The sequence below is a fragment of the Gadus macrocephalus genome, chromosome 2, assembly GCF_031168955.1.
Source record: "Gadus macrocephalus chromosome 2, ASM3116895v1".
In the NCBI taxonomy this organism is placed as follows: domain Eukaryota; kingdom Metazoa; phylum Chordata; class Actinopteri; order Gadiformes; family Gadidae; genus Gadus; species Gadus macrocephalus.
Genome location: NC_082383.1, coordinates 7,035,650 through 7,063,149, shown reverse-complemented (window position 1 = coordinate 7,063,149; position 27,500 = coordinate 7,035,650). Strand labels below are relative to the sequence as shown.

Below are 27,500 nucleotides of genomic sequence, written 5' to 3'. Positions count from 1 at the left end.
GTGGGCGGTTCTAAGGCGATGTCGCTAGTTTACCTGCGCGAAAAATGACTCTTGCGCCCGGCGCATATCTAAAAAGGGTTGGTCTGAAGTAGCCTAATTACCCGTGGGTGTGGTTTGGGCATAACGTGCGACAAACCAATGAGAGTGCCAGCTCCCATCCCCTTTAAGAACCATGAGCGCATTTGATTCTGACAAGTTGATATTTTGACAGCGCGTCTGCAGTCTCCGATGAGACAGATGCACATGAATTTTATAAATGGCTCAGTTTATGGCCAAATAATATGGCCTAATTCACACATGGAATAAGGTTTTCTTCCACAACTTCAGAAATACTGAGTCCTCAAATAAATTTCGGCAAAGAAAACGTTTATGATATATCATATGATATGCGGTAACTGTGGTTCTATTTAATGATAAACGCAATACATTATAAAAATTGTTTCTTATCAGTATTGTATGCATTATCGATATCGACTTGTATTCCTAATATGCATGTGTACCCACGTTAACTTAATATACATTGCCATGGACTGTATTATGCGTTACGTGTTGAGTTTGCGTGTGTTTAAACAGATGGACGCACACACGCGGGCCCGCACGCGCGTGTGTGTGTTACACATACACACACGCGCGCCCGCATTCATTCATTCTTTTTAACACTCACTCACGGTAAAACAATGTTTTCTCAGGATCAAATTCTCATCAATCATAAAAGTTATGGGCATGTGCACGATGTCTGTGTCAGGAAAATATGTGTTTGCTGTACGGTGTTTGCAGATGCATTGATTTAAAAATACAACTTATTACCCATGTATCAGCTGTTATTTCCCAAATAATTTAGCAAGAATGTGTGGCTAGGTAGATGAGAGAAGCAAAGTGTATGCGCGAGGTGCACAAGCAACATTATGCATGCGCCCTTAAAATAGCATCTGAACAACGCGCCACTGACTTTAAACCAGGTATTTTCTGGTTTGTGGCGCAAGTGGTTTATGAAACGTCAAAATAGCACCAGGGAACGTTTGCGCCAGAACACGCCTCCTCCTTTCGCCGAGCCGCCCCTTGGGGCGCAAGATCATTCCCTAATTTACCGACGCGTGGCGCATGAAGGAAAAGCACGCTCTGCGCCAGTTGCAAACTAGCAACGACACATGCGCCAGTGATTAAGTCAATTGCGCCGGATGCAAGATAGGGCCCTATACCTCACTGTTTGTGATAAACCCACACTGTGTTTTACCTTGTAATATCTCTTTGCCTGTGTGCCGGGATCACTTCAAGGTCTTTGATATTGGTGAGGAGGAGCACGACATCATTCTCCAGAAGGTCCACGAGTCCAAGGTGAGCGACTGCGGGGCTACCTTCGTTTTTATAGCTTTAGCAAACATTTCCTAGAACATCGCTCAAACATGAAGTCGCAGGGGACTCAGGTTAACATTGGGGACTGATCAACTTCACATTCCTATGTTTTAGAGTTTTATTGTATCCACAATAAACCTCGGTTCATATAGAAGTCAGGAGAATGTGGTGATGGTGATGTCATATTTAAATATACAAGGAGGCCAGTGGGAGGAGACCAGTGCCCCAGTTGTCATCGTGGGAGTGCATGATTATTATCATCAAGATTTTACGATGATAACTATTATTGTTAGTACTATGATTATGAATAATATTATATTACCAGTTCTCAGAACAACCTTTCATACATTTGTATTGTTTCCTGCTGCTTTTTTAACAAACTTGGAAGTGGGCCCCCTGTTTCTGGAGAAACATTTTTTTTTTGATAATCAGAATTCTAGGAAGGAGGTTGGACGTGTTATCCCCATGGTAACGACCCACAGCAAATTTGCGATGCTTAGTTTCTGCGAGCACCATCGTTGTGTATGAGTGTTATAATGAGCAGTGTTGTGTGTGTCAGCGAGCTTAACCCTCTCGCCCCATCAACATCAACCGATGCACAGAGGGAGTTCCACACACGCACACGCTTCTGCCGTGTCCCTTTGTTCTTTCGCGACAGCAAAGTTCCAAGGCATAATTTTTCCCTTCATGTTGTAATTAATGCGACTTTAGTTTGTAGTCGGCGAAGACTAGCAAAACATAGGCTTTTAAACAATTCCTCTAAATGACGGCCTTATGACAAAAGTGACTACATGGCAAAGATTACTATGTTGAGGACAATAAGACATTGCCGTGTTAAAAACAATTTAGGTTCACTGTCCCTTTAAGTGGTGGGACGCTCAAACAGTGTGTTAACGTAGCATAACAGGTACTTGCTCAACAGTGGTCGTTATAAAGAACAAGCCGATTGTTGAACTCTGCATTGTGTACATTTGCTTCACAGCGAGCTTCTTTCTCTCTGAGGGTGTCTGTCATTAAAGCCAAGAATCTCATGGCCAAAGATGCAAACGGTAAGTCCTTCTCTTTTATTCAGTACATTATCTGAAGTTTCCGACCCGTGTCCCTCGCAGCAGACTCGTAATTAGTGTTATGAGCAACAGCTGTGTTTGTCCTACGATGCAATCCAAGAGCAAAACAATCACCAGCCAAGGCTGGGGAATCAGCCTTTAAAGAGCGAAACACAAGAACATTAGAACACAACGTATAACTCAACATTTGACCTTTCAATGGTCCAATTATGAGTCCCATTTTGAGTTCAATTAGGTTAACAGGACTATACCAGGAAATAAATGATTAATTCACTCAATGATGATTGGGCAGGGGAGCCTACCCTTATTACCTTTTCTGTTTCATGACGGCCCCTATGGCTCGCTCAGGCTACAGCGACCCCTATTGCATGCTGGGACTTCTGCTGGGCCAGAGCCCTAGGGAGCCTGAGGAGAAGAAGGAGAGGAAGTTCAGCTTCAGGAAGAGGAAGGAGAAGCTGGAGAAGCGAGCCAGCACCAAGGAGGTGCTGGCGGCCACGTGCATCCAGGTGACCGAGGTCAAACCCGAGACCCTCAACCCGGTCTGGGACGCACACTTCGTCTTGTGAGTACCCTAACGCCGCCTCCTCCACTTTCTAGTGGGGACCGTTCATAAGCAGGGGCTGAAGCAGTTTAGCCCCTCCTGGGGGGGGACCGGTCAAATTTCTCGTCTGTGATTGATGTAGTCCGTCTTTTCTTATATAGTCGAGCACTGAATTCAGGTTTTTCCGTGTTTGTATTACCCAGCAAAGGCATGTGGCTTGAGATGTTTTTAACCTCCTGTCCTTTCCCTCTTGCGGTTAACAGTGACATCGATGACGTCCACAACGATCTGCTGCATCTCGATATATGGTCAGTGGTCATTACGAATAAACAACACATCCCTCATCCTTGCGCAAGACTAGATTTCCACTCTGGTTTGCTTGCTCTCCCGGTTGACAACTATGGGCTTTATTTACGACGGCGTGGGCAGACACTCACCTGCTGATTGCTCCTTAATCCCTGACTTGCTGTCATTTCTCCCGCTCATTGAGGCACCAGAATGTATTGTTTAAAGCCCGTCTTCCACAGAGCCCTATCCTCGGTAAAGCCTTCTGCCGTGACCTGCAGCAACCCCGTTGTTCGGGGGCATGACTGGAATTAGAACTGATGTTGCTCATAAGGAGCAATGTAAGGCTTATTTCTTTCCCCCCCTAGCTATCGCAGACTAAATCTCTATCTGTCTTAGGCTGGGATAACATCTCACGGCCCCTTATCGAACATGGTTGTTATTTCAAAACCGGGAAACTAAATAAAAACGTATAGTGTGGATTCGACGAGAATTTCTTTTCATTGGACAACCTTGAGGGGGGAAGGAAAGTATGGGTCGGACGATAACGAAACGGCACAATAAATCACACAGCGGTGAACTGAAGTGATCTTGTTGTTGGTTCTTTCTGAAGGGACCACGACGATGACGTCTCCGTGGCTGAAGCCTGCAAAAAGCTCAACGAAGTCAGCGGACTCCGAGGGATGGGCAGGTAGAACCAAAACGCCATTTGGTTTCTGTTTTTCCGTTCTACCATTGAGCATACATTTTTTCTTAAAGGTTACATGCAGCTTTTTTTAATGCCTTCCCTCTTTTCTTCAAAGTATTCTCGCTCTTTCCAGCAGTGAGGATTAATTAGTGTCTACCCAGCTGACTTGTTCAAAAAGAATATATTTACATCACACCACCGCGGCCAATTTCATTCAGACTTTGCTCCATTAAGTCCCTTGATAATCCACATTACCTGAGTTAAAAAATGGGGGCCAAAATACTCTGCAACTGGAGACTGGGATTTGTATCCCATAGAAATCACTGAAAGAGGTGGAACAGCTAACACAACCTTGATCCTCACAATGTGTGTGTGTGTGTGTGTGTGTGTGTGTGTGTGTGTGTGTGTGTGTGTGTGTGTGTGTGTGTGTGTGTGTGTGTGTGTGTGTGTGTGTGTGTGTGTGTGTGTGTGTGTGTGTGTGTGTGTGTGTGTGGCGGGGGGGGGGAGCAAATAGAGTTTTCTTTTTTTTCAAGGATTTTAACAAGGATCTAAGACCAGAAGTAACCCAGCAGGTTACATTATGTTTATATACATGTTCAGATTGATTACAGACTGTGTTTTCTTACCCAGAGATGAAGTAGCAGTTAAGGTCCCCAGCTCAGGCACTGCACGTTCCCATAGTAACGTGACATTTGATCTCCTCCTTAGTCTCCTTTCAACTCTCACACCCTTGATATTCCAACCCAGACTTCCTGACATTAGTTATCAGAATGTGGCCACATTCTCTATATATAGAATTGAAAATTCAATGTATAAATAACCCTAACACAATTAAAATGTTCTTAATAAAAAAGAAATATCGCCATATTAGCAATGTAAATTTTTCCGTGTACGTACCCATCTTCCGATCGGTTAGTATATAATAACAAACATAAAAAATCGAATGATAAAGCCACACTGTTGGTTGTCCATACGGTGATGTCATGACCCCTTCCACGCACCCGGATGTCCTTATTTTCTTAATTCTTCTTGTAATCAGGTATTTCAAACAAATCGCCAAATCGGTGCGCGCCAACGGATCGGCGTCGTCGGGCTCCGAGGAGAACGCCGACGACTTCCTGGGGTGTATCAACATGCCCCTGAACGTGAGTCCCCAACGCCACGGCGCCGGCTCCATGAACTGAAGCATCGAGCGACAAAGATCACCTGAAGTTATTGTTGCTGTTGTTGTTGTTCCTTTACAGGAATTACCGGTGAACGGCTTTGACAAGTGGTTCAAGCTCGAGCCCCGATCGAGTGCGTCTAAGGTTCAAGGAGAGTGCCACCTCATCATGAAGCTCTTCACCAATCAGGTTTGCACATACTGCCGGGTATTAGATCTGCCGTATGGACATACATGCGGACAGACATGTTAGACATTTCATGTTGAAAGAAGATGGAGGTCGGAGGTGAATTGCGCTCTAAATATCTGCGAAAAACAATTTCTCCAGAGGGACACAACCTTGACAAAGAGGGAGACCAACGTGGCCATTCACAAGAAGTTACTGACCCAGATTCTGGAGTATGAGCATGCCAATGTAAAGGTAAGTAACAACAACAACATCCACCACCGCAACAACAGCACCCTGTCCTTGGTTTGGTCTCTGGTGATAGTCTCTGGGTTATTAGCCGAGGTTTCATTCGCCTCCAGCTGCTGTAGGCCCGATTGGAGAGTCATTAAGAGAAAGCAGAGGGCAAATTTATAATTGAAGCAACAAGCCAAATGCCCCCCTCCCTCTGTGCTCCCTCCCTCCGTTACTCCACCATTGAGAAGGGTTGCATCCACCCACCTGTGGTGGAGCTAGGAGGCTAAGGCTTTGAACGCTAATGTGATTGACAAGCAGGATGTATTCGATTGGACCAATCAGGAAAGGGATGCCGATGGAACAGAAATGGTCCGGGAGCGGTCAAAAAACAAAGATAAATTGGCTCATTGACACAGAGCAGCAAGTCACCCAGAACGGAAATCCTCACCGAGCACTTCACTCGCTAATAGCTGAGGAATCTCTGTGACATTGCCCACTGGAAAAAAACAACTCACATTACAGCCCTTAAATCCTACCTAGGACACATGCAGTCTCTTACAGCGCGAGTACACCTCATTACCAGTGCACCCATTGCGTCGTGATGAGCCTCATTATGCGCCGTGGTCTTTCAGAGAGAGCCCTATAACTGGAACGGACTGGTGAGCCCCCCCGCCTGGACCCTGCTCACACACCACGCTGTGCAGACCGACCTCTCCCCTCTGCAGCAGGCCATTATGTAAGCCTTAGCATAGCACAGACACACACACGCACGCACGCACGCACGCACGCACGCACGCACGCACGCACGCACGCACGCACGCACGCACGCACGCACGCACGCACGCACGCACGCACGCACGCACGCACGCACGCACACACACACACACACACACACACACACACACACACACACACACACACACACACACACACACACACACACACACACACACACCGAGCAGCAGCTTTATTGGGTGGATGAAATGACACGATCCCACTCTGCTGTGAAATACACTACTTGAAATGCTACAAACATACCACACGCACGGTGGTAGATAATGTAGTGTTGTACAGCTGAAGAGGCCACACAGTAGACACACACACACACACACACACACACACACACACACACACAGACAGAATAATCCAGTAAAAGCTGTAGAGACACATACCTATAGTACAGAGACACCATACTACACCTGGCTACACACCTACACCTACACGCGCGCACGCGCACGTGCGCGCGCTCAGAGGGTGAGGAGCAGGTAGCTGTGCAGTAAGACATGTTGTGTCTGGTCCCGCCCCCCCTCCCCGCCAGCCGCTGGCAGTGCTACAGCAGCCACCACCGCGGCCAGAGGCTCTGCTACTCCCTGCTGCTGCGCCTCCTGCGGGCCATCGACGCCGACTGGGACCCCCCCGCTGTGCGAGGGGACCTGGTGAGTTCACACACACACACACACACACACACACACACACACACACACACACACACACACACACACCTCTCATCCTCATCTTATTATCTCCTCCTGGTTGACATCCGTCACCGTTTTTCCAGCACCCTGCAAAAACGTCTCAATGCGGCTGTCTTGTCTGAAGCTATAACTGGTGGTTTTCTTCATTCTCCTTCTGCTCCTCCTCCTCTTCCTCCTCTTTCTTCCTCATCCTCCTCCTCCCCCTCCTCATCACCTTCCTCCCACTATTCATGCCTCTCCTCCCGATCCTTCTCCTTCGATTCCTCACCTTCTTCTCCCTCCTCCACCTCCTCTTGCTCCTTATACTCGCCCTGCTCTTCCTCTTCCTCTTCATCCTCCTTTTCCTCCTTCAACTCCTCCCCCTGCTCCTCCTCTACCTCCCCATCATCCTTCTCCTCCTCTTCCTGCCTCTCCTCCCCATCCTCCTCCTTCTCCTCCTCCCCTTTCTTCTCCCTCCTCGACCTCCTCCCGCTCCTCCTCATTCCCGCCGTCTCTTCCTCTACCTCAAACTCCTCCTGCTCCTCCCCTTTCTCTTCCTTCTCCTCGCCATCGTTCTCCTCTTCTCCATTTTCCTCCTCCTCCTCTTCCTCTTCCTGCTCCTCCTCATCCTCCTCCTGCTCCTCCCCCCTGCTCTTCCTCCTGCTCACCATCATCCTCCTCCTCTTCTACATTTTCCCTCCTCGTCTTTGTCCTCCTCCTCCTGCTCCTCCTCCTGCAGGAGCGTCAGCTGTCAGACAGCTTCAGGCTGTACACGGAGCACTGTCTGTGTCTGATGAAGAACATGCGGCAGGTGTTCCCCTGCACCAGCCCGGCAGCCATCACACGCTTCGAGCTCATGCTCAGGTAAAACTTAAACGGGCAGAAAAGTGGTCTCTAGTGGGTTTAAGGCTTGGCAATTTGGAGAAACCAGACAGGGAAAGCTTCATTTTAAAAGGTATCAACCCCGAAATAAATAACACACCTCACTTCAGGCCTCCCTTACGCAGCTAAAAATACACCAGATACACCAGACTCGCTCGCTAACTTTAGCAATAGATCTGCCTTGCCTTGGTGAAGACTCCTATCACGTGCTAAGCGTGGATGGGCTGGAACACGGTAGGTAGGTAAACCCTTCAATCATTTTATTGATCTTTTCCAAATTAGATTATTGGACGGGCTTATTACAGGCCTGTGACGGCAACAGATAATAGATTTACTTCATCAATTTCATTGATTTATTGTGTCTCTCAGGAATTCCCAAAAATGAAATTAAAGGTTCTTAAATAATTGCCTACTTTAAGGAACCGATTTAAGAAAGAGAATGATTTTATTTATCTTATTTATCTAATTTATCTGAGACTAAAGAAGTACTTTGCAGACCAACTCATTTTTATATACTATATCTCACAGGCGGTTTCAGGTTTCCCCCCTGAAAGACCCATTGGTTAAGACCAGTGGAGCCGGGTAAATGAGGGAGGTACAAAGTTCAAAAGTCAGTTCAACACAAAACAGGCCAACCGTGCATTTCTGACTCATCACACACAATGTCCAACACAGTTATCTGCAGAGATTTAGATCTGGGTTAAAAACCCAGTGTCTGCAGACTACTTTTAGACATCTTTGAGCAAGTTAGGCTCTCCCCCCTTAGCTTCATCTTATGTGAGCTATTATAGAAGAAGAAAACAATCCAGTCTCTCTGAATGAAAGCTAGCTGTAAAATCTTCAATAGAAAGGTATTCATGAAAACATGATTGTTTTTGATAAAAAAGTAAACCACCCCTAGCTTTCACCACAGTAGACTTGGTGTCATCACACATGCCTGTGATTTCATGCCAGAAATACACTCAACCTTTCCCTTGCATAGAAACTTGGACTACAAACAGTGAGTCTATCCGACTCTATGGAGGAGTCAATTGGAAAGTGTATACCACAAGCTCCAGGGAAGCTCCTCGAAGCTCCAATTGCTCACTGTGTGAGTGCCAAAGAAATCCAAAGACATTATTTAGGGGATGTTTAGAATGAGGTTCGCGTTTGCCGCATGAAAGACATTTCAGTCCAAAAGTCACGTTGCACACTCACATGCACTTACAAGAACGGGTGACATCTAAAGAAATGTATTCTCCCGCCACTGAAAAATAAAATACTTTTTCTTTGTGTGTATGTGTTTGTGTGTGTGTGTGTGCCTATATTTGTGTGTGTGTGTGTGTGTGTGTGTGTGTGTGTGTGTGTGTGTGTGTGTGTGTGTGTGTGTGTGTGTGTGTGTGTGTGTGTGTGCGCACTATTTGTGTGTGTGTGTGTGTTTAGGGGCGTTGGCTACATGCAGAGCATGCAGGCATTTAAGACTGTATGCCCGCTTCGAAATGAACTGCACATGGACATCACCACCGTTGTTAAGGTAAAAGTCAACGAGACGGAACACTTATTGAGGTGGGCTTATCTACGTTTACTTACAAGTTTTCCCGTCCATTTTTTGAACAGAAAGGAACAGCGGAGTGGTACGAAAATATTATCTCACAATACAAACCAGAAGAAGGGGTGAGTTTATTATATAAAAAGAAGAAGGCTTAACTCTGTTATTTTGTCTCCTAAAAACCTGAACCCTGAATAAGTCTAACAGTCTGAAAATGACTACACACTTATACACTCTCATAGTCTCACACACTCCTTCCTTCTACCACGTTAGCCATTGGATCATCGTGCTATCGTGTTCTGTGTCTGTTCTGCATGTGTGTGTGTCCCAGTCTCTGGAGGAGCAGCTGAAGAGGCTGGTCCATGTGTTGGATGCGGTGTGTGCGGACGCGCAGAAGGCTCACCACACCTACAACAAGCTCTTCCACAGGTCAATCCGTTAGCCAATCAATGTCCACCGCATTGCAGCTCGATCGATCCTAACCGCATACGAATGGACCGGATGACATTTAAAAAAAGTGTTGTCTTTGTTTGTTTTTGTTACCCACCGGACGCTTGGACCCACACAGTGCCGTGAAGGTGGACTTCTTCAGCGTTTCGTACCGGCAGTTGGAGAAACTGGTAGGGGTGTTAGAAACAACAGCAACGTTATGTCGTTCAGAAATAACAAACTATGGCGCGTTGCTTTTGTTGTTTTGTTGTTTTTTGCTCCGTCGATAATCAAATCAAATATTCATCCGACTGTGAGACTCCCTGCGTTTGTGTCTGTGAGGGTATGCATGGCTATATATATATATACAGTATACTCTAAGTAAGTGCTCCTTCAAGAACAAATTAAACCTTCACTTTCCCATTCATTTACAGCTGACACTTTTATCCCAAGCGTGAGGCTGTGAGGCTTCGAACAATCAAAAGCACAAAGTTTGGGAACACAGCTGGTCACAGCAGCGCTAGGAATCAGAACAAATGTGTCATTAACGCCATCGGAGTGGATAATAGTATTAGTTCCATACGTAGCTATTTATAGCTCTGGATTCCGAAACGCATTGAGTTGTACTATTTCAATGCACACCTCCACTGTTAACGTTATGAGAGGATAAAATCCTAAACCAATGCATTATTTTCTCCCCGTACGTTCTTCAATGCACAACACACTTGTACCCTCATATTTTACAGACAATTTTGTAGCACAGCTCTCATTTGACCTTAATCTTCCAGGACTGCTTGTGGGTCATGCGCCGAGATAAGAATTACCCATCAGCGACATAAAACACAACCCTCTGAATCCGACTTGGCCTCTGAACCAGCCGGCTGTCTGACCCCCCCCCCCTGCAGGTCGCGGACGACGTGAACATCGCCATGGAGCGGGTGTGTGGCACCCTGGAGCAGGAGAACTCCAAGCTGACTCAGAGCATGGGGGAGACCATCTTCGAGCTCTTCATCTCCCTCAAGATACTCAAGGGCTACCGGGAGTTCCTGCCTCTCAAGTGAGCCCTGCGTCAGCGTGCCGCTCTGTTTCCTAAACGTCCGCTATAGAGAGGGAGTAACGCCGGAAAGTCGTGGTGCTCATTGGCAGTCGGCACATGACACTCACAGAAATGTAGTGGAGGTTTATTACTACATTTTTTGTAATATTTGATTCAGTCCACCGGGATATGGTTTTATTTTTGTAGGCCGTTGGGTAATTGTCGTACGGGGAAGGTAGCACTATCATCAAACTGATAACAAAACGGGAAAAACTGCTTTTTTGTTTCAAACAGGGATGCTAAAATGCTAGCCCTGACCGGCTTCCATAACTGGTTCAAGTCCTCCATCCACAAGTGGCTGCAGATCGTCCATGAGCGGTCAAGCGATAGGATCCGTCGTGCAGTGGACATGGACAAGGTAGGGGACGACTCTGTGTTGCTTTATACATACAGGGCAGTGGACAAGGTAGGGGACGTCTCTGTGTTGCTTTATACATACAGTGCAGTGGACAAGGTAGGGGACGACTCTGTGTTGCTTTATACATACAGTGCAGTGGACAAGGTAGGGGACGTCTCTGTGTTGCTTTATACATACAGTGCAGTGGACAAGGTAGGGGACGTCTCTGTGTTGCTTTATACATACAGGGCAGTGGACAAGGTAGGGGACGACTCTGTGTTGCTTTATACATACAGTGCAGTGGACAAGGTAGGGGACGACTCTGTGTTGCTTTATACATACAGTGCAGTGGACAAGGTAGGTGATGTCTCTGTGTGTCTCTGTGTAGCTATACACACAGAACAGTGGACTGGTGGGGGCTGTCTCTGTGTTTCTCTTTGGAGCTATACACACACAGAGCAGCGGACTAGGTAGGAGATGTCTCTGTTTTCTCTGTGTATCTATAGATACAGAGTAGTGGATAAGGTAGGTTGTGTCTCTGTGTGTCTCTGTGTATCTATAGATACAGAGCAGTGGAGTAGGTAGGGGATGTCTCTGTCTCTCTGTGTAGCTATAGATACAGAGTAGTGGCTAATGTAGGAGATGTCTCTGTGTGGGTGCAGAGTAGTTACTCCTGGCGTGAGTTATGGAACCGGGGTGCCCTAGAGGGATGCATGCGCAGGTTCCAGGAAATAGTTGTAAAGGTTTGATTTGATTAATGATTCATGCTTTGTTAAAACCTACAGAACATAAAAGACACTGTAAAATACTCATATTGGTATATACAGTACAATCCAAGCTTCTGTAGGTAGGATATCGATAGTTGGAAAGAGAGAGAGCTGAAAAGAGCAGAATAGTGCACGAGTTTAAAGCGCAGCAACCCAAAAACATCGCCACCATCTCAAGTGGTCTAGAATCGAAACGGTCTCATTACAGAGGCAAGCGCAGTCAACTAGAAACAGATAATCTCACAGCACATTTTACTCACTTAATGGCTGACGGATGGCTCTGCAATTTCCCGCAAATTACACTCGGATAGTCGGCTCTTAAATCGAACAGAGAGCACCTTTAAAGGACCCCCCATTTTACCACCAGGTGTGATGTTAACCCAGATGTATGACGGATAGATCAGTCTACAGGTCTACAGTCCAGTGGGTATACTGGTAGCTTGATCAAGCTATCGTACATGAGGGTGGACTCTTCCATGTCCAAGTCACTAGAGGGTAGGTGGTGAAATGGCTTGTAATGGCTACCCACATTGCACCCGGTGGTAAAATAGGGGAACAGAAATAGAAGTTGGTCCCAGCTTCTTTAATTTCAAATGCCTCAAAGCCTCTAATGTATTAATAATGGTGCTGGATTAAATATGCCAAATTATTATTTCATCATACACAAGTACAGCATTTGTTCAAAGGAAGACATTTCTGGTTTGGTGTCAATCCTTTAGCCATACTGACGGGGCTGTGGGGGAACATGAGACAAAAAAGGTGCATGGAAATCACTTTAATAGAGTATACCAAGCCTTTATACTGCATAAAACTTGCACATCACAATGCCTCATGGGATTATCTTTTTTAAATGAACATAAAAAATATCCCGGCCAACTTCATCTCTAGCAATACAAGGATCATCACGTTGTGATGTCACGATGTGCAAGCCCTATAGCTAGAATGGGAGTGGTATATTAGATTAGACAGGATAAAAAAAATACAATACACTACAATAAAAATACAAAGTACTAATGCAAACAAAAATGTACGCTGAGGTTAATGATAAACTAAATGCTAAAGTACGAGACAAGACAAACAGAACAAAAAAACAACAAACAGAAGGAATAAGCAATACGAATGATCAATTATAAAGCGTCAAGTGTTGAGTGTAAATTGTAAAATATTGACATAATGTATGGAGCCGCTCACGGCCTTGGTGGTTGTGTCGGCGGGCAGCTGGAGCCCATTCTGCAGGACAAACACAGCAGCTCGGCGGAGGAGGTGACGGCCTGCTTCAGCCAGGTCCGGGAGATCTGGTCCCAGCTGGCCTGGCCCGACTCGGCAGGAGCCTTCATCTTTGTCACCCGCCTGACGGATGTGAGCCCCCCCCCCCCCTCCGCGCGCACCCACAAACAACCATGTACACACACACACACACACGAACACGCACAGATGCACACATTCAGACGTGCACCTCCTCAAAAGCAAAACATGATATGTATGTTCGTAGATAGACTGTCTCACGCGTGCACACACAAACACACACACACACACACACACACACACACACACACACACACACACACACACACACACACACACACACACACACACGTGTACACTCGTACAGTAACACACAGCCACATGCCACGAAAAACCTTAAAGATACATGGTTAGAGTCATACAAATTACACCCGGTTACACACTCTGACAGCAGACACACACAAAGATACATTTGAAAACACACACACACACACACACACACACACACACACACACACACACAAATACTAGTAAAATCCATTTAGACACACAACTCTAGCAAAACACAGCTGCATGCAGGGACCTGCACACGCTCTTTTAAAAGCCTCTTCAAATGAAAACAATCATAAATTCCTGTTTTTCAGACAGAAAATTGAGGGCTTGTGATTTTGTTGGTAATTACGTCTGATCTGAGTTTTCGCATTTGTGTTTTCTGCAGAACTTCTGCAGTGAGGCGGTGTGTTACTCTGAGATGATCACGCGCAAGATAGAGAGGAACCAGCAGGGGCGTGACCACAAAAGCCTCACTGTGCAGGTACTGCCCCTGGGAGGACCCCACCAGAGTGTGTGCGCATGTGTGTTTACGTGTGTGTGTCTGTGCATGGGTGTGTGTGTATGTGTTTGCGGTTGTTTTTTTTGTGTATGTATGAGCGTGCATATGTGTAAGTGTGTGTGTGTGCACCGACGTTGTTTGGGGAAAAACTCTGGGTAAACTCCGGAGGGTTGGATTCAGACATTTGCGTTCACACATACAGCCCCAACGTGGTATTATTATTCAGAGAATGCCAGACTTACGGTGCGTGTGTGAAAGGCCTATAAATTACCCTTTTTTTATTAACATCATACTCATCGTCGTCGCCATCTCCCTGATGCAGACTAGATGGCGGTTGACCCAAAGGCCGTGTTCCCGATAGATGTGTGGGTGTGTGTTTTAGCACCAAACCTTTGCACATCACAGTCAGAAGCATAACAAACATCAAAACATGAATAAATCATTCATAATAAATTAACCCTTGCATTTGTGTAATTGAAAGTGCACATAGTTAAGGCATTAAGTTGTGAAGCGTGCATCACTTTTTTTGAGATTAATGAATATTAGTAATTAACTTCTTATTATGAAGGGTTATCAAGGTGTGCATTTTTACATCAGGGAACGACATTCCATGAAACCCATTGGAGTCTTACGGAATTTCAGTCTTTCCTTTTAGACTTTTGTCAATCTTGTCTTCCAATGTAGTGTTCTCAAATACGAGGCGGAGGCAGTGTCTAATCCAAGGTATATTCAACCATCAACTCCAAACGCATGCTATAGTAATAATGGTATCTCCACGGTAACCAACTTAGCGGTTTCTTACAACGCGAGACCCAAACATAAAACATAAACAAAATAACCTAGCAGCGCAATTTCAGCCTTTATTCCCTTCAAGCCAATTCTCCTTCTGGCTACGTAGCCAAGCGGGTGACCGATTTCCCAACACTTACATGGCCCAGCCAGTGACCCATTATGCACACTTGCGTTACGGCGACAGTTAGGCGACGGTGCAGATGAACGGAGCTACGGACGTTTCAGACTTTGATGAAGCACAAACTACACTAAAAACTGCAATGGCGGAAGGATTCAGACCAACATTACATTACATTAGATTATTATCTGACGTTGGTAGGTGGCTAAAGTTTAGATGTTGATGTTGATGATGAGGATGATGATGATTAAAGGGATACTTCAACGATTCCGAACCAGTGTTCTATCATTATAAAATCACTATTGTAATATAAAAAAAAAGTTATTTTTTCCTCATTCTAACCCAGTCTTCCCTTGGACCAGCTTTCCTGATCTAATTTTCTCCTGAGAAGATGTCAAATGACGCGTTTGACGTGATCTCAGTAAAACTTTGCTTGCCTGCTAGAAGGGCCGAGGACTACAAACCACTGGTTCCGCAAATTTGTGAGCCCACCTATAAGGAACGAGGCGGGGCGGGAGCTGGCGTACGAGATGTAAACAATTTCCGCCATGTTTGTCCACCGCTTAGCTAGAGAACAAATTTGCAACGGGAAACAGCCCAAGTGGATTTTTGAAAATCTATAGCTGGATTCGGACATTCAGGGCTATTTGTACGAGCCAGAATACAGCCAGAAAGAATTGAAACAAATAGAGGAGGAGGCTACTGCGGCTGCAGCTGAACAAGCCTCGCCTGCTGCCGAGGACGAGGAGCCGGAGCGCGCCGGTTTGCTCTGTTCGCCTATAGACACTAACTCAGACACACTAACAAAGATTCAGACACTAAATGGCTGAATCTGGGGAGGACGGGGCCATGTTTGTAACCTCTCAATCAGGCTTTACACCTCATCTGAACAGTTGGGTATTGGATACATATTTCTGGACCCAGAAAGTGAACTGGAAACGCACCATCCACGTTTTATTTTTTCCTGAATATAACTTCAAATTCATGTTGGTTGTTGTGATTTGCTGTAGGCCTACTGTATAAGATAAACACTTATTTCAACTTGGGAGAAAAGGTTGAGTACAAATACTTGATATGCTGAGCTACTGTAATTAGCTAAGGTTTTTATGCTTTACAGTAAAATGCAAAAATGCGTTTGAAAAAACAAGAGCAGAAGTCTAACTTGTCAACGTATCACAGGGATATGTTTACACAAAGTTTAATCACGCTACCACTCGCGCTAGGACCATGGGTCCTTCCCCCTCCAAACGGAAACAGGCGGGCAGTGCAGCGGGCGCAATGCACTGTGGGAGTTGGAGGATTTCTTACTTTTGAGCCAGAGAGACACGTTCTGCCCTTTCTCAGGCTAGGTTGAACCGATTTCAATTTTTTCTGCACATTTATAATACATAGAATTATTGACCTCATATAACCTTCATATCTCCACCGGTGAAGTATCCCTTTAATATTGAATACTGAAGCCTGATGTTACACCAACAAATCACCAAATCGTAACCGAGAGACTGCTCTCGCAAGCCGTTGCACCTCACAGCATAATAACCACCGGCTATACATCTGCACTCCTTATGCTCCCCTCCAACTCAGACTCTGCATAGACTTCCTTCCTTCCTCCTTTGTTTTTTCTTCACTGCTTTTTGTCCCCTTGCCTCCTTCTACCTTCCCCCCCGCCCCCCCCGCCTCCCCCCTACTGCCTTCCACTCTTCCACCTCTCCTCTGCTGCTGCACCCACCTGGGGAGGGGTCTCCCTCTCTCCCTCTCTCCCTCTCTCTCCCTCTCTCGCCCCCTCTCCACCCCTCTCTGCTAGCTGTGCATCGCCCTGAACAACATGGAGCGGGTGCGTCTCTTCCTGGGCCACCTGCCCCGGGACCTGGAGTGGCAGGTGGTGGAGCGGGCCATGGAGGAGTCGTGCGGGGCGGAGGGCAAGGAGCAGGTGTACAAGGCGCTGAACGGGCAGCTGTACAACATGGACCTGGACCTGCAGAGGGAGGCCCAGCGGCTCATCACCCTGCTCACCGACAAGGTAGCGGGGGGGGGACACGGGCGCGGAGCGTCTGTTCTGTTGCACGGACGCCTGTGTGTGTTTGCAAATGCTTTTCCGTTTTTTTTTTTTATTATCGGTAAATGACCCTCTAATGGCTTCTTCTGAGTCATTGTACCAAAGACAGGGGTCACCGTAGGACAGACACAGGGGTCACCGTAGGGCAAAGACAGGGGTCACCGTAGGACAGACACAGGGGTCACCGTAGGACAGACACAGGGGTCACTGTAGGGCAAAGACAGGGGTCACCGTAGGACAAAGACAGGGGTCACCGTAGGGCAAAGACAGGGGTCACCGTAGGACAGACACAGGGGTCACCGTAGGGCAAAGACAGGGGTCACCGTAGGACAGACACAGGGGTCACCGTAGGACAGACACAGGGGTCACCGTAGGGCAAAGACAGGGGTCACCGTAGGACAAAGACAGGGGTCACCGTAGGGCAAAGACAGGGGTCACCATAGGACAGACACAGGGGTCACCGTAGGACAATTACAGGGGTCACCGTAGGACAAACACAGGGGTCACCGTAGGACAGACACAGGGGTCACCGTAGGACAAACACAGGGGTCACCGTAGGACAAACACAGGGGTCACCGTAGGACAAACACAGGGGTCACCGTAGGACAAACACAGGGGTCACCGTAGGACAATTACAGGGGTCATTGTTGGACAAAGACAGGGGTAATCGTAGGACAAACACACGGGTCATTGTAGGGCGAACACACGGGTCATTGTAGGGCGAACATAGGGGTCATCATCAAACACAGGGGTTATCGTAGGACAAACACAGGGGTCACCCTAGGACAAACAGAGGGGTCATCGTAGGACAAAGACAGGGGTCATCGTACGACAAACACACGGGTCATTGGAGGGCAAATATAGGGGTCATCATCAAACACAGGGGTTATCGTAGGACAAACACAGCAGGTGTCACTGGAGACTAGTTATGGGTCTGCTCCTTGTACGTACCAATGTTTAGGTAGTAGAATCAACTGGTGACGGTAACACGCGTAGAGCATGGACCCTTGTCGCAGAGCTGTCATAGGAAGTGTGTAGCCCCCAACGTTAACATGAGGAAGGTAGGCATGTGTTTAACATGTGTGTCAAAGCTCCCTCAATGGTCAATGTGTTGTCTTCACTAGTCTACTGCAACCGTTCCCTAAAATGAGCGAGCAACTAATGAGCGAAATGAGCGACGCCTCTGTCAAAAACGGTTGAGTCGGTTTCAATAAGCGGAGGCCAGTGTGACACCTCGTCACCTAATCAGCAAGGGACCAGGCAACCACATCAGACAAAGTAGTGCAAGCAGTAGCATGTGTTTAACCGAGACACAGAGCGGTTCAAAGCAAACCACTGGAGTTTGGAGTTTGGTTCTCCTTTCAGGGAAAGTCCCACTGTCAACATTATAAAATACATTCTCCTGGTAGACTTAAAAAAAAAAATATATATATATATATATTTAGGGATGCGGCTATACTGTATTGCTGACACCCATTACAATCATACTTGGGAGCAGGGATATAGGTTGAATATATGAGTGACGCTACCTGGTGTTCGTTTTCAGCTTATTTCTAAACTGTTGGTATAGACTGCGTTGTGTATTCTTTCGTCGTAGTAGTAATTCTTGAGGTGGAAATCAAGAGAACTGGACAGGTTGGATCAGAGGGTCGAAAAGATGGTTTATTCGAGGACGTAATACAGAACAGGTACAGACTTAGGTGGAACAGTCTTAGTGTAGGTGGTGAGGAGCAGTCTCCCCACGTGCTCCTTGGCCGTCGACCCCTCTTCCCACCGAACCAAAGGTTTGAGGCGAGTATTATAGGAAATAAAGCGTGAATAACAAAATAACCGATGCAATGTCTCCCTTGATAAGGTATATGGCCCTGGCTATGTCCAAGATGACCGGGTTGGTTCATCCTTGTTCGGACATCACAAATGGCGGAATGTTGGAAATAACACCTTGTATCGGTAGGAGAGGCACTGGCCTGTTCCTAGACTAATGCCGCTTTTCCACTGCATGGTACCAGCTCGACACGACTCGACACGACTCGACTCAGCTCGCATTTTTTGCGTTTCCACCACGGTACCATGGTATCTGGTACCTGAAGTGGCTGCTTTTTCTAGTACCTACTCGCTCTAGGTTCCAAGCGAGCTGAGCCGATGCTAAAAGGTGACGTCGGCAGACGGCCGGCGACTGATTGGCCAGAGAGTGTGACGAAGTCACGAGAGCGACATGGCAACCATGCTGGTAACATCCATAGCAGCGCCGCAGCCAACATGTTCCACTTCTCCAACTTCTTCAACATGCCAGCTAATAATAGTAATGTGATCGATGTCCTCCATTGTTGTTATGTGGGTTCTGTCCATGTGTGGGTTGCGTATGTGTTGTTTGCGTCGCGTACACAAATACGTCACGGCCCTTTCGCGCAGCCGACCCCGCCCACGTCCAGGAGGTACTATTTGCGGTGGAAAAGCACCCGTGCTGCTACCGTGTCGAGTCGTGTCGTGTCGAGTCGTGTCGAGTCGAGCTACATGTGTGGTGGAAAAGCGGCATAAGAAATGTGAACACGGAGATACACTAAAATACACCAACATTCTACACTGGTTACCCATAAATGTCAATAAGGGTAACTATTATCAACTAGTACTGAACCTATCGAGGCCAATTTGAGTCTCATCCTATGTTTTTAAAACTTGTGGGCATTTAAATTGAGATTTTGACCAGGATCAATCCATAGCACTAGACCTACTTTGTAACTCACTATATTGTGTTTCATTTCAACTAAAATGTTTTAGTGTTTTGTTTTCCGTTTTTTCCGTTTATTTTATTAGGAAGGTCTGTATAAACAGGTCAATTAAACCATATTTTTATAAAGAGAGAGACCAGGTCAAGAACATTACAGCACATAACAATGACTATCACTTCCTCATATTAATACTTTTAATCATTGCATTCTGCTATACTTGTTATCGTAATCCTAGTCATCATAATAGTAGTAGTATCTGAGTGGAATTGTTTTCAGTCGGGGAGAGGAAAGCCGTTAGAAAGCGCCGTTGTTTCATGATTAAGATGTGCGATGTTATTCATAATTACATATAATCAGTGGAATAATTATGTATCGGATCTGCGTGTCTGTGCCTCGGGCAACATTACACCTTGCAACGCATTACATGAATAATCCCCTGTAGTAGTAAATACAGGGGATAATACAACGGTCGGATCCAATCGGTTGAAGGCACACACAAGATGTTATCACTCTGTGTACCTGGCTACCTCCATTACCTACACGGCTCCAAGAGTGTTGAGGACTGACGCCCGCCCAGGGCGCCAAACCACGCTTCAGAAAGGCGCTCTCCATATGGTCTTTTGAATTACAGTTACTTTCATAACTGACATTTCCTCCCAGATGCTCCCGGAGCTACGCCGGTACATCCAGCACATCAGCCTGTCCCCGGACTCCATCAACAACGACGAGGTAATGGTCTTGATCACGGTGGAGCCCTCCATTTTCTGCTTCCTCCTCATATCCCCCCCCCCCCCGCGCCTCTATTCAACCACCAACCTTCTCTTCCAGGCAGTGGCTCCTCTCATGAAGTACTTAAACGACACCATGGTCATCTTTACCGAGTCACTCGTAAAGGAGAATCTGACAAGGTAATTATCCCTGATCCTCCTCCTCCTCCTCCCCTCCCCTCCCCTCCTCTCCTCTCCTCTCCTCTCCTATCTCCTCCTCTCCTTTCCTCTTCTCCCCTCTTCTCCCCTCCCCCCTCGTCTCCCCTTCTCTTTGTATTCTAAGGATTAATCATAATTAACCCCTTGTGACATCTTTGCAGAGAAATTTTAACACATAATTATCTCATCCACTCTGATCACTTGTGTGAAGCGGGGTTAGAGCAGCCGGTTGGAAGGAGTAGAGTACAGGAAAGGAACAAAAAAACATCCAATGAAGTACAATGTATGGATTAGAATGGATCAAATATATCGTATATCAAAAGCCGGTGAATTATTTAAATGATAAAATATTGAATAAATCACTATAATAAGGATGTATATAATAAGGGGACTGTCAGGGCTGTGAGGAACCAGGTGTGTGTCTGATGGTGTGTGTGTGTTGTCTGTTCCCGGCCCAGGGTTCTTCAGAGCATGTGGAGCCTTCTCCTCCAGATGATCCTGGACACGGTGGCGGAGAACAGAGGAGTGCAGGAGGAGTTCTACAACCGCTTCCAGTACACCGTGGAGGTCAGCACCAACCGGGGCGCAGCTCTCCCGAGGATCTCAATGTCTTGCCCGGCCAAATAGCTGCCTGACCTCCCTAACCTGCTCCTCGATTTGTATCCAGAAACAATGGGTTCCTTTGGATAAATATATTCTATAGGAAAACCTCCTTGGATACCAGCGTCTCCTTAGGAGGGAGAGGGAGGGAGGGAGAGGGAGGGAGAGAGAGGGAGGGAGGGAGAGAGGGAGAGAGGGAGAGAGAGGGAGAGAGAGGGAGGGAGAGAGAGGGAGAGAGAGGTTTTGTAACATACTGTAGAAAGTGAGAGAAAATGAGAGCGCTAGGGAGGTGAGATATACATATATATGTGTGAACTCTGTACTGAAAGGCTCATCATTATTCCCTGGCCAACCTAAATCATCGAATGTACTAAATAAAGAAAAGATAAATTAAAATATTTTCTCCCCGGAGTCCTGGCAAAGACATGCCTGTTGGTTGGGGTCCTGTCAGGCAAATGCATCCATCAAGGTGGGGGAAAACAGCACTTCATGGATATTGGCAGTGTGCTCCGTGGGCGGGCTGGGCCCTCTGCTTTGGCACATGATTATCCCATTAGGCTGCATGGGGTTTCATCCTGTTAGCCTGATTGCTAGAATTCAGAAAAAACGAGACGGACACAAAATGTAAAATAAAAGGCCCTGGACTGCTAAGTTGTTTTTCTGCCGCTCTTCGCAAACACGGTTCTGTTTTTTCCGTTCTTTATCATGAATATGATTATAGTTATTATTATTCCAATGTGCCCTACATGCAGACCCTGCTGCAGTTCTTCCACGCCGAGGGAAATGGCCTCACAATAGAGGACATGAAGAACTCAGACCACAAGGTAAGGGACAAACTAGCTTTCCCAGGGTAAAAAACGTGCAATGTGGGTTTAGGTTGTCGTTGATTTTTCCTCTTATTTGTATTTGTCCTTCACCGGCTTTCTCATCTGCTTTTTCTCCCAGGTCCTGGAAGAGGAGCTGAAAATGAACAAGTGCTCGTCCTCTGAGTTGATTGAGCAGTACTTCCTGGAGAAGATCTCCCAGCAGGTAACCTAGTGCTAATGTCGCCCTGGGCCAAACCAGCATCGATCCATGTGAAAGCCCTGTGCTTGGGCTCTGAGCTGCAGGAGTCTCCCCTTATTCTCCCCTTATGACCAGGTAGTACTCAAATTTACCAATGGCAGTCGACAGGTAGGTACATCTTGCTGGAAAAATAACAAGGCTCTGGCATTAATTGGCATGGAGGGTGCAGGGTGGCCTTGTGTTTAGGGTGTTTGCCTCCCAAGCCAAAGGGTTCTGGGGTTCTCACACAATACTCTATGCTTGGAGACACCCTTGAACAAAACGCCCACTCCCTACCTATAAATAGAGAACTCATAGCTGTCAGTTTCATCTGGACAAAATGCTTTTGTAACTGCCGTGCCACTGTCATCTACGGACATGGTACTTAAAAAGCGGCCATTTTGGACATTAACAATCACAATCCCGTCGACCCTTTTCAGAGGACTCTGAAGCACACGCGCTTCGGCCGAATCAGTGTCAAGTGTTACTATGACGCCCCGGAGCAGCGTCTCACAGTGGAGGTCCTCCACGCCGCCGACGTCATCGCCCTCGACGCCAACGGTTTGGGAACTATTTTTATTTTTATTTGCAGAATATGTCGCTTGAGTCCTTGCAGAGGCCGTTCAGACGGTACCCTCGTTCAGTCCGTGTTCATAACCAGACACTCTTTGTGCGCCAGGTCTGAGCGACCCGTTTGTCATCGTGGAGCTGTGTCCCCACCACCTGTTCCCCCTGGCAAAGAGCCAGCGCACGCAGGTCAAACTGAAGACCCTGCACCCGGTCTTCGACGAACTGTTCCACTTGTGAGCTCCGTTTCCGTTCCCCTGTCGTCTGCTGCTGCACAATAACAATGTTTATTTGACCAAATTTGGTATTTCGATACTTTCTCTCTCTCTCTCTCTCTCGATCTCGCTCTCTCTCTGTCTCTATTGTGTTCTCTCTCACTCTCTCTCCATCATTCTCTTTCTCTCTCTATTGCATTCTCTCTCTCTCTCTGTCTCTGTCTCTGTCTCTGTCTCTGTCTCTCTCTCTCTCTCTCTCTCTCTCTCTCTCTCTCTCTCTCTCTCTCTCTCTCTCTCTCTCTCTCTCTCTCTCTCTCTCTCTATTGCATTCTCTCTCTCTCTCTCTCTCTCTCTCTCTCTCTCTCTCTCTCTCTCTCTCTCTCTCTATTGCATTCTCTCTCTCTCTCTCTCTCTCTCTATTGCATTCTCTCTCTCTCTCTCTCTGTCTCTATTGTGTTCTCTCTCACTCTCTCTCCATCATTCTCTTTCTCTCTCTATTGCATTCTCTCTCTCTCTCTCTCTCTCTCTCTCTCTCTCTCTCTCTCTCTCTCTCTCTCTCTCTCTCTCTCTCTCTCTCTCTCTCTCTCATCTGCTCAATAGGGTGTTGCTGTTTATTTGACCAAATTTGTTATTTAGATCTGCCCATTATAACATCACAAGTGGACGTGTCCACCTAGATGTACGCTGGATCGATCAATCTACCAGCCTACCCAGTGGACTGTAGCAAACGTTGCTCATCTATCCGTCACACATCTAGGTGGACGCGTCCACTTGTGGTGTCATAAGGGGCAGATATTTCAAACGGCTTGTAACAGCTAATCTCACTCACACCTGGTAGCATGTCATGGGACCTTTAAGCTGTGGTGAGGAGCAGAGAGGCAGTCGATCTGAGAGCACCTCCACTAGGGGAACGTTTTGACAGCCTATCGATAAAGAACGACCCTGAAGCACTTGTCAACGTTTTTTATCCCATTTCCTCTTCCTTTGTGATTTGCGACCCCCCCCCCCCCCCCCCCCCCCCACCACTACCCCCCCTCCAGCCAAGTGAGTCCCGAGCAGTACAGACACAGGTTTGCATGTCTGACCTTCACCGTCATGGACTACGACTGGCTCTCAACCAACGACTTCGCCGGGGAAGCCTTGGCCCCCCTCAGTGACTTCTGCTGGCCGGGGCGACCCAACGCATCGGCGACCGGCAAGAGCGTCCAGCCGGTCATCCTGCACCTCTCCCGCAACAAGCCCAGCGGTACCGCCACCACTTTGATTCATATTTAGTTTCGTTTTTTTCAACTCCTCTCTTTAGTCTTTTAATGTGATGTAAAGTGTCTTCAAGCACTCAGAAAGGAGCTACATAAATTAATTGATTGATTGTTTTTTTTTTATTATTATTGTCCTTATTATGTGGGCTCGGTGGATCAACTGAGGTATAGGCAATGCGCCTTTTTGTGACCGCAGGTTTGATTCCGACCTGCGGTGTCCTAGGCAATGTGTTCTTTCCCTCTCTTTGCTGTCTGTCTTCACTGTCCTGTCCATAAAGGCAGCAAAAAAAGCACATACTTAGGGGGGCAGACAGTAGCTATTGTTTTAAAACGTTTCTGTGCCAAATAATCTTTCGTTTTTCCCAAGCTAGCGAAAGAAAACAAATTGCATTCATGCACCGTTATAACAATGCGATTATAGTTAAATTTCCGATCGCTCTACAAATATGGAGCCGAATTCACCCCCCATATACTTTGGGCTTTAGACTCAAACATAGAAAGGAGGGGGTTCTCAATCCTTCGTCGAATCTTCAATCATTGCTTCTCCCCCTCCCCCCCCCCCCCCCCCCCTTCTCATCCAGAGAAGCCAATCATGAGGATGCTGGAGGCACGCACTGGAGACAGGGAGGCACAGGAGTTGGTCCGCCGGCTGAAGGAGATCGAGAAGTCCATGGACGAGGAGTAAGGGGAAGGGGAGGCGGCGGGTCGTTCCCGTGGCTCTCCTCTGCAGCACGGCTTGCTGCTCCGACCGCATTTTGTGACCACGTGCTTTTGTACTTTGTTGTATCACGTATGCAATATATGACGTTTTTCTTTGTTTTTGTTTCTTATCAAAAATCTATCGTACGTGCAGTCATGATTATGCCAAAATGACCACCGCGCAAGAAGCAAAAGAAGGGAGGCGCTGAGGTGGTCACCGTTCTCCGGAGAGTGTGGAAGTGTCGCATCCCGTCACTGTGCGTCTCGGCTTCAAACTATATTCGAGAATCTAATGACTAGTTGATACTGAATGTTGCTAACTACTCTATTTTCTTTTTGTAAAGAGTTCATGGTTATCTCTGTCGTTTGTACAATCTTTGATATAATAGATTTAACTATTTTGTGGCAGTAGCTTACATGGAACAGTATTAGTCTCAGTAAGTATTGAATCTATACCTCATACGCGCTCATGAGTTGTGAAGACACTGTTACAAAAACACATTTCTGAAGTTGCACAGGAACTAACTGATCCAGTATTGACCCACTCAGACGATCTTAGTAAACGGATTCCTAGAGAATAACGATATAACAGGGTGTTTTTGCAGGAGAAACCAGAGGTGTTTTCTTTGCCCTTTGTTAATCACAATACTAAAGGATGGATTGTCATTATTTTGAAAGCTGCTCTAAAAGCTGAAGTGGCTGGAGTGGAAGGCCATGGATCTCATTCAAGATGACAAGCCTGTGTAGCAGCTTAAAGGGATAGCAACAAAGACATTTGTTTGCTGTAGAAGCTTCTTTTGAGAATGCCAGAGAGCACATGGGTAATCGGTTTATTATAATTTTGTCCTTTCACTGGACATAACATAATGGTTTGATACGATAAGGCATGTGAACATTGGAAATGCTTACACACCATTGAAATGCAGTATAAACTGATTAAGGATTTTACACACACGGCTTCTTGAAAGTAGATATTTCCTTATGTTTACAAGTGAAACATGATTACCATAATTCATTATAAACACATGATTACCTGCTAGCTATTTTGTGGAAAGCACAACATACATTTCTCAAGCTCACAAGAAACCATGGCTTCTCTTGCTTTCCAGACAAAGTAGCAATGATTTTTTTTTATCGATAGCAGCTTAGCTAGCATGCTAAAAGTATATTAGCTTGCAAAGTTTAACTGTTTCTGATGTAGCATATGCAAGCAAAGAAAAAATAAATACGAAAAATAAAATAAATCTTCAAAGAAAGTCAGCAAAACAACAAAACATCGATATCAGGTGTTTTAATGTATTTTTGTTTATTTTCGGTTCTATTATATTGTTGTTTTAATAATCACTGTTGTATTATATCAAGACAAAAATGATGGTGGGGAAAGGTGCTTCTGTATCAATGGTTAAAGAAGTAAATGAAATACAGATGAGAAATGTTTACAAAATGACCAATTAACAAGCACCCCCCCCCCCCCCCCCCCCCCCCCCCCCCCAATAAAATAGGGGGCTGTTTATGTACCTATATCGTCGCCATCAACAAGGTATCATCAACACAATTGTATTGTAGCAAAGAGAAACCATTAGCATCTTGCCATTCAATATGTCATCACTTAATCGTAGCTGCTGTAGTAAGCAGAGGGTGCACAGTGTGATGTATGTGCCCTGTGAGTGCCTACTGTCCTAGAATGTTCCGATGGTAAAAAAAAGTACATTAGTTAGGACTCCTATTTCTTTGAAAAGGATGCATTTGTTGTTTTCTTTGTACGTTTATTCGTTGACTTTTATAAGATCTTGGGTAGATTATTATTTTTTTCAATGATGATTTCAATGCAAATTAATGAAGAACCTATCGTGCAAATTATATAATTACCGAGACTTTTACAATAATTCAGGTGACCTAATTAACAGCCTTGTCAGTTGTTTACATGAACATCGATCTGCTTTTAATCGTCTAAAAAACTACCAAACCTTTCAGCCTTGGAAAATGGGCTTGAACAAGATTTGAATCGTCCTTTGAATAGAAGTAATACTACTTTTACTATTGAAATGTATTTTACAAAATTATATTATCCTGCAAAATGTAAAAGTTAGTGGCTGTTGTTGGTCACAAGGCAAGTGATGTATTCTTATATATATAATGTCAAAGGACATCAACGTATGATACTGTTTCTGAAAGTCCATTCTAGACACTTGATGGAGAGAGAAAAAAACAGCTGTATTTGTAAAAGCAACAGCACGGAATTTGTAGATCTATGGCCGAGGACACCAAACTGTGAACGATTCAACTCTTTTAAACACAGCTCGTCGTGCTATTACTGTTTTGCCTTCAAATTATAAGATATATTGCTATGATTATGGAGTTTGTTCTCACTGTCTCAAAGTTTACGGACCTGTGACGTTTCCTCCAAATCCAAGCAGTGTCATCGA

General features: G+C 46.0%; 1 protein-coding gene across 2 annotated transcripts in view; it reads left to right on the top strand.

Moving 5' to 3' along the window:
• Positions 1-26,550, top strand: part of baiap3 (BAI1 associated protein 3) — a 43,095-nt gene extending 16,545 nt beyond the window's left edge. For both annotated transcript variants that reach the window (XM_060038198.1, XM_060038189.1), the window contains 29 exons: positions 1,276-1,335; positions 2,336-2,402; positions 2,769-2,982; positions 3,225-3,269; positions 3,860-3,937; positions 4,974-5,079; positions 5,179-5,286; positions 5,425-5,517; positions 6,132-6,235; positions 6,818-6,935; positions 7,693-7,817; positions 9,258-9,348; positions 9,432-9,488; positions 9,695-9,792; positions 9,932-9,983; positions 10,698-10,849; positions 11,123-11,246; positions 13,211-13,351; positions 13,956-14,051; positions 16,784-16,999; positions 20,425-20,493; positions 20,593-20,672; positions 21,149-21,257; positions 22,043-22,114; positions 22,236-22,319; positions 22,775-22,895; positions 23,014-23,137; positions 24,157-24,362; positions 24,957-26,550. In XM_060038198.1, coding sequence (XP_059894181.1) covers positions 1,276-1,335; positions 2,336-2,402; positions 2,769-2,982; positions 3,225-3,269; positions 3,860-3,937; positions 4,974-5,079; positions 5,179-5,286; positions 5,425-5,517; positions 6,132-6,235; positions 6,818-6,935; positions 7,693-7,817; positions 9,258-9,348; positions 9,432-9,488; positions 9,695-9,792; positions 9,932-9,983; positions 10,698-10,849; positions 11,123-11,246; positions 13,211-13,351; positions 13,956-14,051; positions 16,784-16,999; positions 20,425-20,493; positions 20,593-20,672; positions 21,149-21,257; positions 22,043-22,114; positions 22,236-22,319; positions 22,775-22,895; positions 23,014-23,137; positions 24,157-24,362; positions 24,957-25,060 — 3,114 coding nt within the window. In that variant the 3' untranslated portion in view covers positions 25,061-26,550. The remainder of the gene's footprint in view (positions 1-1,275; positions 1,336-2,335; positions 2,403-2,768; positions 2,983-3,224; positions 3,270-3,859; positions 3,938-4,973; positions 5,080-5,178; positions 5,287-5,424; positions 5,518-6,131; positions 6,236-6,817; positions 6,936-7,692; positions 7,818-9,257; positions 9,349-9,431; positions 9,489-9,694; positions 9,793-9,931; positions 9,984-10,697; positions 10,850-11,122; positions 11,247-13,210; positions 13,352-13,955; positions 14,052-16,783; positions 17,000-20,424; positions 20,494-20,592; positions 20,673-21,148; positions 21,258-22,042; positions 22,115-22,235; positions 22,320-22,774; positions 22,896-23,013; positions 23,138-24,156; positions 24,363-24,956) is intronic.
• Positions 26,551-27,500: the final 950 nt, after the last annotated feature.